Below are 13,998 nucleotides of genomic sequence, written 5' to 3'. Positions count from 1 at the left end.
TCAAGATTAATTTTTTTTATTTAAAGTAATGTTAGGGTGCATTTGGATGGAGGGATTTGGGGGAGGGATTTCAAATCCATAATAACAAATCCCTCGGACTTGTTTGGATTGAGGGATTTGGAGATGGATTTCAAATCCCCACCCCTCATTTTTAGTTGATTTTTGAGCAATAGTGATGGATTTCAAATGACTCCAAAATTGGAGTCATTTCAAATCCATTCCCCAAATCAAATCTCTCCCCAAATCCCTCCATCCAAATGGACCCTTAGTGCATTTAAAAAGAGACGTTTGAAAAAAATTAATGCATGAGAGAGATTTTAGAGAGAGAGAGAGTGAAAAAAAACATAAATAATAAATAAAGTAGGAACAAAAGCACCTCCCATAAGGCCCCATATATATCATGTCCCCTCAATTACACTCTAATTTTATTTTCAAACATTTTCTCTCTCTCACTTTCTCTCTCTAGAAAAAAAACCATGAATTCTTCTACTTCTGCAACAATCGGCCTGATGTCAAAGGAATCCGCGGCCGATCAAGGCTCCGGCAGCAACCATCCGCCGGCGCCGCCGCTGAGCCGCTACGAGTCGCAGAAGAGAAGGGACTGGAACACTTTCGGGCAGTACCTGAAAAACCAGAGGCCGCCGGTTTCGCTGCCGCAGTGCAACTGCAACCACGTCCTCGAATTTCTCCGATACCTAGACCAGTTCGGGAAGACTAAGGTTCACGTGCATGGGTGCGTGTTCTTCGGCCAGCCGGCGCCGCCGGCGCCGTGCACCTGCCCGCTGAGGCAGGCTTGGGGCAGCCTCGACGCTCTGATCGGGCGGCTCAGGGCCGCGTACGAGGAGCACGGCGGATCGCCCGAGACGAACCCGTTCGGAAACGGGTCGATTCGGGTTTATCTCCGTGAAGTGAAGGACTGTCAGGCTAAGGCGAGAGGGATTCCGTACAAGAAGAAGAAGAAGAGGAAAATCAACCACCCGATCAAAACCCATCAACAAGATGAACTCATCAAGAATAATTCTAAGCAACCTGCAGTTTGACTACAGATGAAGATCAGAAAAAAGGGAAATTATAAATGGTAACTATTTATATTTGCTGATGATTTCTTGCTTATATATATATATACTGCAGAAAGGGTTTTTTTGCGCACGTTTATAGAAATGAAACTTGTCTGAATAAATGAAGTTGCAGAAAAAACAGATAGTGTTAATTGACATGTATCTTATGACAGGACCACATGACCACGTAGCACAAGCACAATAGTATATTCAAGGATACGTATACATATATATCTATATATATATCAAGAAACCCTAGCTAGATTCAGAAACAAGAAAACCCTAATTTTGATATAGGCACTTTTGGTGAACCAGGTTGAGTGTTGAGTGTTGAGCATAGAGTAGAGAACTTTACTTTTGGGGATAGGTTTTAGTCTTTTAATAAATAAATAAAACAAGAAATAAAAAAAAAAATCTTTTGTATTTTCTCTCACTCTCTCTCAAATCATGCAAAATACTGTACAGATTTAAATAGTTTAATCCCTAGTTTGAATTCCAAATCAACTACTAGCTAGCTAGTTCTTGGTTCTTATGAGATCCCATACATATTGTCTGTGTTTTATAGCAAACTCAGGTGATAAACATGAATCTAAAACTATATCTATTAAAAAAAAATGCATTGTGTACTATAAATATTCATTTTCATACTTTTTTGGTGGATTATATGTTAATTATATTCAATCGTCTTACTCTTACATGCATGTTCTTCGCCTTGTCCGGAACATCATGCATCAACATTTGAAGATATATTAATTCAACTCAGGATACAGGCCTTAATGTTTAATTAGTTTGACAGGTGAAATACATATGCATATATATATATATATATATATATATATATATATATATATATATATATATATATATATATATAGGATAATAACATGTTAATCTTATATATAAAAGGAAGATATTTTGAACTACAACCCTAAACCTAACCTAGGTGTAATTTTGTAATTTAATAAATATCATATTTAAATATCATGTTTCTAATTTTCTTCCCCTACGTTTTGAATACACGGTGTTTTTTTTTTTTTTTACTTTTTTTTAATATCATATTTAATTACATGAATTCCATATATTTATGGACCCATAACTCTAATTTTATGTCCTATATTTAAATACACTACACCGTGTTGTATTTTATTTTTTATTTTTTATATCATATTTAAATTTAAATACATAAATTCCCTATATTTGTGAATGCCATGTTTTTAATTTTCTGCTCTATTTTGAAGACACGGTGTTCTATTATTTTTTAATATCATATTTAAATACATGAATTTTCTATATTTGTGGACCACATGTTTCTAATATTCTCCATATATTTTTAATACACCGTGTTATATTTTTTTTTCTTTTCCTCTTTAACCACCCACTAACTCATCATCACACTCTCAACCCATTATCAATTTCATTGTTCTATTTAAACTCCCGAAAACTCCACAAAAAATCACAATTTTTTTTTGCCAAGCCTCTTCTTCTTGCTCATTTGAAATTTTGTTCTTCTTCCTCACAAATTATTTTCAACGTAACCAATTGATTTCTAGAGGTGAACAATGCAATATTTGTTATGTAGATTTATTTATATCAGATTTTTAAATTTCACGTCACATAATAGTTGCTAACGATTTTGATTTTTTTTTTTTTGTACAACTCAGCATAATTTCCGTGCACAATGACTCCCAGTAAGACATCCATATGCCTTCACATAATGTTCATCTCTTTTATTGTTTGGTTGACCATGGTATTTTTGGTTTTCATTAAATTTGTGCTATTTATTTTTTTATTTTATAAACTCATTATCTTTTATCGTTGGAGGCACAATAATTATTGCAACATTGGTCGCATTGCTTGGCAAGGTGTTCCAACGTCTTCGCAGGAAACCTTGCGTTGAAACAGATTTCACTATAGTACAATCCACTAATGTATTTGTGAAAGAAGAATCTGATTCAAATTTCTCACGGAATCGATCATATTGTGAGGATATCTCAGCGAACGAGTTCTTTTTAAGCTGCATATATTTTGATCACTGTTTGGAGCGTGCCAGAACGTATGAGTTGGTGCGTTGCACGCATTGCAATCTTACCGCAATGCACCGAGAATGTGTACAAGCAATGGTAGCGGGTCCACTTGATTTTGATAATCCCGGTTGGAGATGGGTCTGTAAAATTTGCGCAGTTAGATTTGCTCTTTTTTATCAATTGTTTTCTACTGGAACATACAATTGAAGTGTGTTTTCTTATTGTTATATTTTTAATTTATATGAAATGTGTTTTTTTATTGTTATATTTTCATCACCGATGTAAATAGTTTGATTAATGCAATTTTAATGTTTTCTTACTCAACAAACATCAGATATCCGTTTTCTTTTCTCCATTTATTATTGTCCAGCGACTTATTATTTACATAATTTTATTATTTTTTTTCTCTTTCCTTTTAATTAGATCTTATTAGATAAAAATTCGAAGAGTTCTCTTAAAAAAATTATATACATATTAATATATAGGCAAATCAACTCTGATGTTACATAATATAATATAATTCGATCAATATAATATATTTAATTTCATTAATATAATATATTAACTCCGCTAATTCATCTTTCATTGTCACTAAGAATTTTATAAATAAAATGTATAGGAGTTATTGTGGTCCGAAGAATGCATTCTAAACATGAACAACTTTAGAGCAACTCCAATGGAGTTATTAAATGGGGTATCAAAACCCTTAACTACCATTTTGATAATTCAAATTAGAAATTTTTCACTCCAATGGAATTATCAAATGAGTTTCTATTTTAATATTTTAATTTTTGGGATGTAAAAATACATCCGGGAGAAATAATACCAATTGGAAGTTACACAACTTAACCACCTAAATAACCAATTAAAATATGACATGTATTAATTAAAATATATAATCACATTTTTTATTTTTAATTATCAACTATTTGATATCAATGGTTGGAGCAAATAACTAATGTATTTGTGAAAGAAGAATCTGATTCAAATTTCTCACGGAATCGATCATATTGTGAGGATATCTCAGCGAACGAGTTCTTTTTAAGCTGCATATATTTTGATCACTGTTTGGAGCGTGCCAGAACGTATGAGTTGGTGCGTTGCACGCATTGCAATCTTACCGCAATGCACCGAGAATGTGTACAAGCAATGGTAGCGGGTCCACTTGATTTTGATAATCCCGGTTGGAGATGGGTCTGTAAAATTTGCGCAGTTAGATTTGCTCTTTTTTATCAATTGTTTTCTACTGGAACATACAATTGAAGTGTGTTTTCTTATTGTTATATTTTTAATTTATATGAAATGTGTTTTTTTATTGTTATATTTTCATCACCGATGTAAATAGTTTGATTAATGCAATTTTAATGTTTTCTTACTCAACAAACATCAGATATCCGTTTTCTTTTCTCCATTTATTATTGTCCAGCGACTTATTATTTACATAATTTTATTATTTTTTTTCTCTTTCCTTTTAATTAGATCTTATTAGATAAAAATTCGAAGAGTTCTCTTAAAAAAATTATATACATATTAATATATAGGCAAATCAACTCTGATGTTACATAATATAATATAATTCGATCAATATAATATATTTAATTTCATTAATATAATATATTAACTCCGCTAATTCATCTTTCATTGTCACTAAGAATTTTATAAATAAAATGTATAGGAGTTATTGTGGTCCGAAGAATGCATTCTAAACATGAACAACTTTAGAGCAACTCCAATGGAGTTATTAAATGGGGTATCAAAACCCTTAACTACCATTTTGATAATTCAAATTAGAAATTTTTCACTCCAATGGAATTATCAAATGAGTTTCTATTTTAATATTTTAATTTTTGGGATGTAAAAATACATCCGGGAGAAATAATACCAATTGGAAGTTACACAACTTAACCACCTAAATAACCAATTAAAATATGACATGTATTAATTAAAATATATAATCACATTTTTTATTTTTAATTATCAACTATTTGATATCAATGGTTGGAGCAAATAACTAATGTATTTGTGAAAGAAGAATCTGATTCAAATTTCTCACGGAATCGATCATATTGTGAGGATATCTCAGCGAACGAGTTCTTTTTAAGCTGCATATATTTTGATCACTGTTTGGAGCGTGCCAGAACGTATGAGTTGGTGCGTTGCACGCATTGCAATCTTACCGCAATGCACCGAGAATGTGTACAAGCAATGGTAGCGGGTCCACTTGATTTTGATAATCCCGGTTGGAGATGGGTCTGTAAAATTTGCGCAGTTAGATTTGCTCTTTTTTATCAATTGTTTTCTACTGGAACATACAATTGAAGTGTGTTTTCTTATTGTTATATTTTTAATTTATATGAAATGTGTTTTTTTATTGTTATATTTTCATCACCGATGTAAATAGTTTGATTAATGCAATTTTAATGTTTTCTTACTCAACAAACATCAGATATCCGTTTTCTTTTCTCCATTTATTATTGTCCAGCGACTTATTATTTACATAATTTTATTATTTTTTTTCTCTTTCCTTTTAATTAGATCTTATTAGATAAAAATTCGAAGAGTTCTCTTAAAAAAATTATATACATATTAATATATAGGCAAATCAACTCTGATGTTACATAATATAATATAATTCGATCAATATAATATATTTAATTTCATTAATATAATATATTAACTCCGCTAATTCATCTTTCATTGTCACTAAGAATTTTATAAATAAAATGTATAGGAGTTATTGTGGTCCGAAGAATGCATTCTAAACATGAACAACTTTAGAGCAACTCCAATGGAGTTATTAAATGGGGTATCAAAACCCTTAACTACCATTTTGATAATTCAAATTAGAAATTTTTCACTCCAATGGAATTATCAAATGAGTTTCTATTTTAATATTTTAATTTTTGGGATGTAAAAATACATCCGGGAGAAATAATACCAATTGGAAGTTACACAACTTAACCACCTAAATAACCAATTAAAATATGACATGTATTAATTAAAATATATAATCACATTTTTTATTTTTAATTATCAACTATTTGATATCAATGGTTGGAGCAAATAAATTTAATTAGGTATCAAACTAAAATATAAAATATCAAATAAATATTTGATAATTCATTTTGATATTTTTGGGTTGGAGTTGCTCTTAATTTAAAAAAAAAAAATCAAAGTTTCCATGAATTTTGAAAAATCAAATAAAAAACCTTTATAATTAAAAAAAAAAATTACGGGTGTTTATAATTAAATAGGTGTTAATTTTTAAGAAATCAAATAGTGACATTTTTAATAAACTTCTATATTCTGACGATAACTGCTATTCTTAATAAGCTTTGATTTCTTAAAAAAAAGTTTCGGTAATCTAATTTTGAAAAATCAGATTAAATAGGTTTATAATTAAAAAAAAAGTTAGTGTGATAAAAGTAAGTTTTCGTACATACATTAAATTCTATGTCCAATTGTAACTACCCATACCACCCACTATAGAATATGCAACCCCCATAGCACCCCACTACTTCACTACATGCTGGTTTTTTTATTAAGATAATTATATTTACATGGTTGTTTTTTAGAGAATAAATTTTCTATCCACTCTCCCATTACTTAGATAGTTACCATGTGTAAAACAACCGAAACATTGGTTTTTTTATATATATGCATACATATTGCATTCACACCTTTATTCACTTTATAATATGTATATCCATAAGCTTTTGTAGGATTTCTATAATGGCTCCCAATATCACAAATATTGTTGACCTTAGTCCCACTACAATGGCTTGGAGAGTTATTGTACGAGTAATGTTGTTGTGGTTTGTTCCGCATTATGACAACAAAGATGTAAGTTAGTTTTAATATGCTGCTCATGGATTCCAAGGTGATATGCAAAAAGTTTTTTTTTTTTTAATTAATTTATTTATTTTAATTACGTCTACAAAATATTTGTATATTGTTGATAATTTATATATACATTATATATACTTATGGTAGGGCGGCAAGGTACATGCGAGCATCAAAAAACAACATATGAATAAGTTCAAAGCTATACTGAAGGAAGAAAAACATACATATTTTGTAACTTCATTGTTAGTCAAAACATCGGGAACGCTCGAATCACTGGCCATCGGTACAAAATTACATGCATTGGATCAACCACCATCACATCATTCGGTGCAGAAAAAATTCCTAACGTTAGCTTTGACTTTATGGAGTTTAAACAAATTCAGAACAACAACAAAGATGATTGGTTAATAGGTAAAATTGTAATTTTCAGTCTCTTATTTATTTTCACTCGGTTACAGTGAAATCAATTAATGTACTGTTTCTTAAATGTAATTGGGCATGTGGTCGAGACAAATCTCACAAAGGAGATAGCCATCAACGGAAGACTTGGAGTAAGAATGATTGTATAATTCATTATAATTGCAACAGTTTTATCTAAAAGCAAATTTTCTAACCAACTTCATTATTCGTCTTTTAATTATATGTTGAATTTTATTTTTCTTTGTTTTTACGTGGGCAGTGGAACAAAATTAATTGTGCTTTGTGGAACTCATATGCTGATAAATTGGATGGTTTCTTCGTCAATCACGACCCACAAAGTCCGGCTATCATTATATTGCAACTATGCAAAATAAAGAGTTTTAAAGGTAGATATAGTTATTTGGTCCAAGTAGGTTTCGTCTTTACGTCTTACTTATTTTCATAATAAATATGTCAATGTAATATATAATGTATAAAATCACAGGTAAAAAGAATATTTCTTCTCACTATCACGGATCAAATCTGCTCATAAACTCAAACTTGAAAGAGGCTCTTAACTATAGGGAAAGGTAGTCTGTTAGTCCTTTCTTTTTCACCAATTATATTTAATATGTGATTTCGTCTAATATCATAATTATTATTGTGTTCATTTTCAAGATACATATAGACTTTTGCAAGGAGATGAATCTCTCACTCAAACAATATCTCAAATTTCAAGTGAACACTCAGTGTCCGTGAAGAACGAGTTTCTTTCCCTTGAGAAAATGAGTATTGCCGAGTTGGTAGATACAATGGATGTAAGTTGTTTTATATATGCTAACATTATATTTGTTCAACGATTCATATAACATATGGATACAAAATTAATTTATATTATTATTTTAGGATTGTACCGTGGTTTTGCCTGCCACAATCTTCGAAATTGATTTGAAAAAGAAATGGTGGTATATTTCGTGCAAAAATTGTATGAAGAAAGTCATACCAAATGAATCCAAATATTTCTGTGAGAGGTGTGATAGGAATGTGCCTACTATACCTCGGTAAATTATAATATATTTTGGTTATAAATTTATTTTTTTATTATTAATCCATGTATATTAATAAAATTGAAGGAAAATCTTACGTGTTTGTATTGAGATATAGGATTGAGGTTACCATTGTTGATAGCAGCACATCATCTACTTCTTTAGTGCTATGTGATGGAATGGTCAAACAATTTATCGGCAAAAGTGCAAGCGAGGTAGTTGGAGATATGACAAAGGTGATAATTTTCTATCATACATTAAATATTTACCATCATTTTTTCAAATTATATTTTGATCATTAAATTATTATTGGATCATTTTGTAGGAACAACTGAGCAACACGCTTCCCGTTGAGTTTCAGATGTTGGGTAATAAAGAATTTTTATTTAAAATACAAATCAGTGAAATGAATGTGAAGAAGAATTGGTCACTTTACACCGTTAGGACGATGACAAACGATGAAGAAAAGATACAAAAAATTAAGAGTGAAATGAAGGTGGATAAGAAAAAATATACATCCCATTTTTTTAGAATCTACAATTATATTATTAATTTATTTTTGTTGCTGGCACTCGACGAAGAAGATGATCAAGTTATTGGAAATTTTATTCAGCAGGAAGATGAAAATTCAAGTGTATTACTCTATCTAAAATTTTGTTATATAAATATACATATAAACTTTTGTTTATTTTTTTTCCCTCGGTGATATATATTATAAGTCATGTTTTGCGTTGTAGGATTTCCACCCAATTGACGATGATGCAATTCCAGTTAGTAAGTCATGTGATAAAAGATTTGTCGATGAACCTATTACTTCTAGCTCTTCAGGTGATGCAAATACCCAATCATCAACTACTGCTGTGTATTGCAAGAGAATCAAACTAGAGAAGGATTCAAAGTAATGGTTTTATGGTTTTATTGTTTTATTGGTGCAGCCACTACAATTTCATTATGTATAATGATGTGTTTTTAAACTCCTGTTTTTTGTTTTAAATTTTGAAACTTTCGTACGTAGTTAGTATTGTTTCCTCTTCGTTTTTATTCGTTATTTTGGTAGGTGGTTGTTGTATCAAAGAACTTTTTCATGTTATTTCATGTTGTTATTATTGGTTTTGTTGCAAATCCATTAGTAATGCTTATTTTGTTATTACTTTCCATAATATAAATTAAGATCAGAACCAGATTCTATATATTTTATAAATAAGATATATATATTTATTTATTTTGCATTGAAGCTGTGTTTGAGATTATGGATTTTTTTATATGGATATTTTTAAGTGTAAAGAAGCAAATGTATATTATATTTGTGACAATTTGTGGTTTATTGCTCCGATTTAATAATTGTGTTGTTGTTGTGTTATTTCATTGAAATATATAACCCCGTGCAACGCACGGGTTCGGTTACTAGTATATATACATATAGGAAATAATTGGCGTGCACATTTTATATTTTGTTTTCTAAATACAGTTAAACCTCTATAAATTAATACAATCGGGACAAGGGAAATTCTATTAACTTAGCGAATTATTAAATTTTCGAGTTAATAATTTAACACGGTTTCACTGAGTCGGGTCTGAAAGAAACTATTATTTAATTGAGTTTATTAATTAATCGAGGTTCTACAGTAGTTTGGCAATAAATATGATTTTATTAATTTGTTTACTTCTTAATTATATTATATATGTTTTGTTTTCTAAATATATAGTTTCATTTGTCCAGAATCTAATTCGATAATTAGTAACTAAATCGGACCAAATTTAATTCTTCCTATAGGTATTCGTGTTGAATGTACCGATATTGGATTTTACTAAACACACATCAGCGGTCGAGGATTATATATGATGAAGATATATCGGACATTCAGGGTTAATGTGGTTACGGTAGCTGGTTAGGTAGTTTTTAGAGCTAAGGTATTACATAGGTATTCTAGATGCATGCTTGTGATATTTGGTTCAATACTTGGTGAAGTTCACCGTAGCATGCGGTAGTGGTATGTGTAAAACGTTTACACGCACGGTTAGGGTTGGATATTATTTGGTGAAGTTCATCGTAGCATGTAACTCACTGGAACGATCAACACGTTTCTGAATCGGGGCTTAGTAAATAACACTGGATTGTCGTAGAATTTAGTCTGAAGCTAAAGAATCACAGGTTTACGTTGTTACTTGTTCGATAATCGCTAAAGATCGCAAAACAACACTAGAAAGTTGTATAAAAATATACAGCAAGAAATTAATTACATAAAGCAATTCCTTGCTTTTATTTGATTTTTTATTTTTATTTTAAATCTGCAGGATTTAAGCGTACTCAGCAAGCTGCACTGGATGGATCAAGAAGGATTAATACTACACAAATTCAATCATCAGGAGCTTGAGTTTTCCCTCAGTGTAGGAATATATATATATATATATACATATATACTATATAATTATAGTAGCAAATTAAAGACTAGGTTTTGAATAACAGACAATATACCATATTAGTTGAGCTTGATGCAAAACTGCTAGAGGAGCTTCGTTGTACCTTAAAGATGTAGTTTTTAGTTATAAGTATTATGGTATTTCATGTTTTTGTGTACCTAACTTCTCTCTAATACTTATAAGTTGCTCCAAGTCGAAGAAGTAAATCTAACAACCTTACAAGATTCACAAGTCCATTGACCATTCACATGCTTATACTTTGTTACACAAAGGTGTCGGGACAATATATATATACATGTACATGTGTGTGTGTGTGTGTGTGTGTGTGTGGATATATACAAAATAGGTAATGTCAATATTTGCACATGATGGATCTTAATTAATGAAGTTCACCGAATACCACGTCGAACAAACCAAGTGTCGGGAGAATTGAAAAGGGTCGTGCTTAGAGCAGGTCCGATGGTATCGGCCTTTCCTTTGTTGCGAGCGCATTTACATGCCTCGAAACCAAATATTTAGACTAATAAAAACCAGAATAGCTCAGTTCAAGTAATTTTAACCGGGTGTAGGTACGAATAAACGAGCGACAATTTAGTCAGAAGAACTAAACAACTGGGGGATTATTACACATAACTAAAAGATCGATTACAACATCCTCCAAAAAGGCATCCAAACACCAAACATAAAGCTAGAACGACTCCTCTCATCCAACGGTAGGTTAGTCAACAAGACAAGATAAATATAGAACTTCACATTGCCAACAGCATCTGAATATGTCTTAAGCTAAATGTGCAATAATGTTATACGAAAAACAATATTCAAACACAACCATAGTTTTTATCAACAGAAAAACGAATGCGTTCGGCATCACATAGATGAAAGCTTCCCTCTGCTACCATATCAGCCATCCAAGTAGTTCTTGTAAAGTAAAATGATCTTCAGATATTAACATGACCAAAACTTCAGGTGACTCAACTCCTACATACGAAGGATCAATCGACTTCCCTTCCGCACGGTTAGCTATAAATATCTGCAAGCATTGACATCAATCGTTAGCTACAATTCTTGCTTAGTTATTCATCAAATTCTTTCGCAGCAAAATAACAATCACAACAACAAAACATAGATGGATCCAATTCCGTGTTATAGCAACTCGATTAAAACCCACCCAGAGAACACAAGATCAAAATCTCCAACCACAAGCAATTTTAGGTCGATTCAACTGAAAATAACGACTAAAGACACAATCATAATATTGAAATTGAAAGGTTTAACCTCCAAATGAGAGTTCGCAATATGGTGTTTTCCCTCAATCCCTAATCTACGGAAACATATATCTCGACTAACCGAAACCAGTACATCAATCAGGAAAATATACACAAGCACTACATAGATTATGCATTTTACTGTATAATAAATCGAGGAAAAAACAATTACGAAACCAAAGGGCAGAATTGACAGAAAAATCATCAATTAAAATCAATAGGCAAGCGAAGCATACCATCGGAAGATCCGGAACGTTTAGCCTGCTTGATCTTCTGTAGCTGAATCTGAGTATCCATAAACAATTGCATCCTCTGAACCTCCAAATCTTTAGCAAACTGCATCCTCTGTTTTTCCAGCTCGATCATCTGCCTCTGTTTCATACTTTCCACTTTCTCGAATATCTCCCCGAACGACTCTATAGCTTTAGCTAGTCTCCTCATTCCTGTTTCCCCAACCTCTTCCTCGTCGGCAGCCCTATCCTCGCTCCCTTCTGCTTCATCCCCATCCAACTCTCCGTCGTCTTCCTCCGCTTCATCCTCAGCTGCGGCGGCGGCTGCAGCAGCCGCCATCGCTGAATAATTCTTCCTGAAGTAGGACTCCTCCACGGCTGGGGAAGGCATCGGGCGCTTCTGCGGCAGAATCGGCGGCGAAAACACCGCCGGGGTTCGAGTGTTACGGTAGGGCAGCGGCACAGCCAGCGGCGGCGCAGGAAGACACAACGGCGGCGTGTAGGAGGCCAGCGGCATAGGCGACGGCGATGGCGACACTTTACCCTGAGTTTTGTTGAGATTAGATCCGATTAGATACTCCAGACGAGGGAAGAAAGGCCACGGCGACGACGCTGCTCCGCCGGAATCGGTGATCTTCGCCTTCTCGACCTTGTACTTCTTCTTAAGCGTGTCGATCCGATTTTTGCACTGAACGTCGGTGCGGCGGGTCTTCTTCGTGTGGCCGTGGTGCGCGTTAACGACGTCGGCCACCTCCTGCCAGTCCTTCTGACGGAGATTGCCGCGGTTGAGATCCAAGTAACGGCGTCCCCAGGCGTCAACGAGCGTGGATGTGGCCTCCTGCGTCCAGCAGTCCTCACGGAATGGAACCTGCCGTGACGCCGGCGCCTGAGGAGTAGACGATTCCGTTAAATCACCCATAGATCTACAATAACCCTAACAATTGAACGGTAAAAAATAATAGTATTGCGAAGAGAGAGAGAGAGAAGAGACGGCGATGAAAAAAAAGAGGCGGCGGATTGGGGTGGGGGGGAGTGGTCGTGGTGAAAGGATATGTATGTATTGGGGAAAAAGGGGGGAGGGGATAGGGCTGACTGGTGAGAGAGAGGATAATCGCCGGGGGGGCGCGCGTGGGGTCGACGGTCACGCGATTTCGGCAGCATATTGTCATTGGTAACTGCGAAACGTAACGTCTGTGGTTTGGTCACTGATTGTTTGCGGTGATTGATTGGCTGGCTTTTGGGGTTCGATGAATTTTGGAGTTTTTGTTTCTAATTTCTTTTAATTAATTTCTTTTGTCGCTAATAATGCAAAGGTTTTTTGGGCTTTGACGGAAAGTGGGTGAAAGGGGAGACGGATGGGCCGATGATGAGGAGCGTGGGTTTGGGGGGATTTGTCCGGTCATGCAATTGCCGTGTGCTTCTGGAAAGACGATTTTGCCCTTGTCTGAAATCAATGTACTACTAATTGGTAAGAGAACGGTCAGTGGTCCAATCGTACTGTTAGGTTTATGCAATATAGTACTACTGTTGAGAAGTCAAAAAGTCAACGCTCAGACAAATAGGGAACTTTTTGATTGTGCCCAGTTTGATCTAAATTTTTCAGATTTAAATTTGTTCTAATTTTTTAAATTTCAATTTCATTTATGTTGGAATTTTTTACATCTAAACTGAAATTATATATGATAGTAAATAAAACTTCTTTCTAATTT

At 33.3% G+C, this 13,998-nt stretch overlaps 3 protein-coding genes across 4 annotated transcripts; 2 read left to right on the top strand and 1 right to left on the bottom strand.

The window, feature by feature from the left end:
- Positions 1-288: 288 nt before the first annotated feature.
- Positions 289-10,956, top strand: LOC105968872 (protein LIGHT-DEPENDENT SHORT HYPOCOTYLS 10). 2 transcript variants are annotated; one of them, XM_012993558.2, is made up of 2 exons: positions 289-1,078; positions 10,669-10,956. In XM_012993558.2, the coding sequence occupies exon 1, from the start codon at positions 477-479 to the stop codon at positions 1,038-1,040; it is 564 nt and encodes a 187-aa protein (XP_012849012.1). In that variant the 5' UTR covers positions 289-476; the 3' UTR covers positions 1,041-1,078; positions 10,669-10,956. The 2 variants fall into 2 exon arrangements, with proteins under 2 accessions (XP_012849012.1, XP_088668104.1); XM_088811978.1 differs by lacking the exon at positions 10,669-10,956 and adding an exon at positions 10,148-10,648 and having other exon boundaries at positions 415-1,078.
- LOC148766006 (uncharacterized) lies at positions 6,815-10,748 on the top strand. Its single transcript, XM_088812472.1, has 9 exons — positions 6,815-6,925; positions 7,608-7,734; positions 7,833-7,917; positions 8,016-8,145; positions 8,234-8,388; positions 8,492-8,609; positions 8,699-8,869; positions 9,111-9,201; positions 10,669-10,748. Exons 1-9 carry the CDS (start codon positions 6,815-6,817, stop codon positions 10,746-10,748), a joined length of 1,068 nt encoding a protein of 355 aa, XP_088668598.1.
- A 443-nt stretch (positions 10,957-11,399) lies between the features above and the next one.
- Positions 11,400-13,766, bottom strand: LOC105968871 (trihelix transcription factor ENAP1). Its single transcript, XM_012993557.2, has 2 exons — positions 12,296-13,766; positions 11,400-11,824 (listed from the first exon to the last, which is right to left on the bottom strand). The coding sequence occupies exons 1-2, from the start codon at positions 13,206-13,208 to the stop codon at positions 11,811-11,813; spliced, it is 927 nt and encodes a 308-aa protein (XP_012849011.2). The 5' UTR covers positions 13,209-13,766; the 3' UTR covers positions 11,400-11,810.
- Between the last annotated feature and the right edge of the window lie 232 nt (positions 13,767-13,998).

This window comes from Erythranthe guttata, chromosome 13 (assembly GCF_056151865.1).
Source record: "Erythranthe guttata isolate IM_541 chromosome 13, IM_541, whole genome shotgun sequence".
Taxonomy (NCBI): domain Eukaryota; kingdom Viridiplantae; phylum Streptophyta; class Magnoliopsida; order Lamiales; family Phrymaceae; genus Erythranthe; species Erythranthe guttata.
This window is presented reverse-complemented; position numbering and strand designations above follow the sequence as displayed.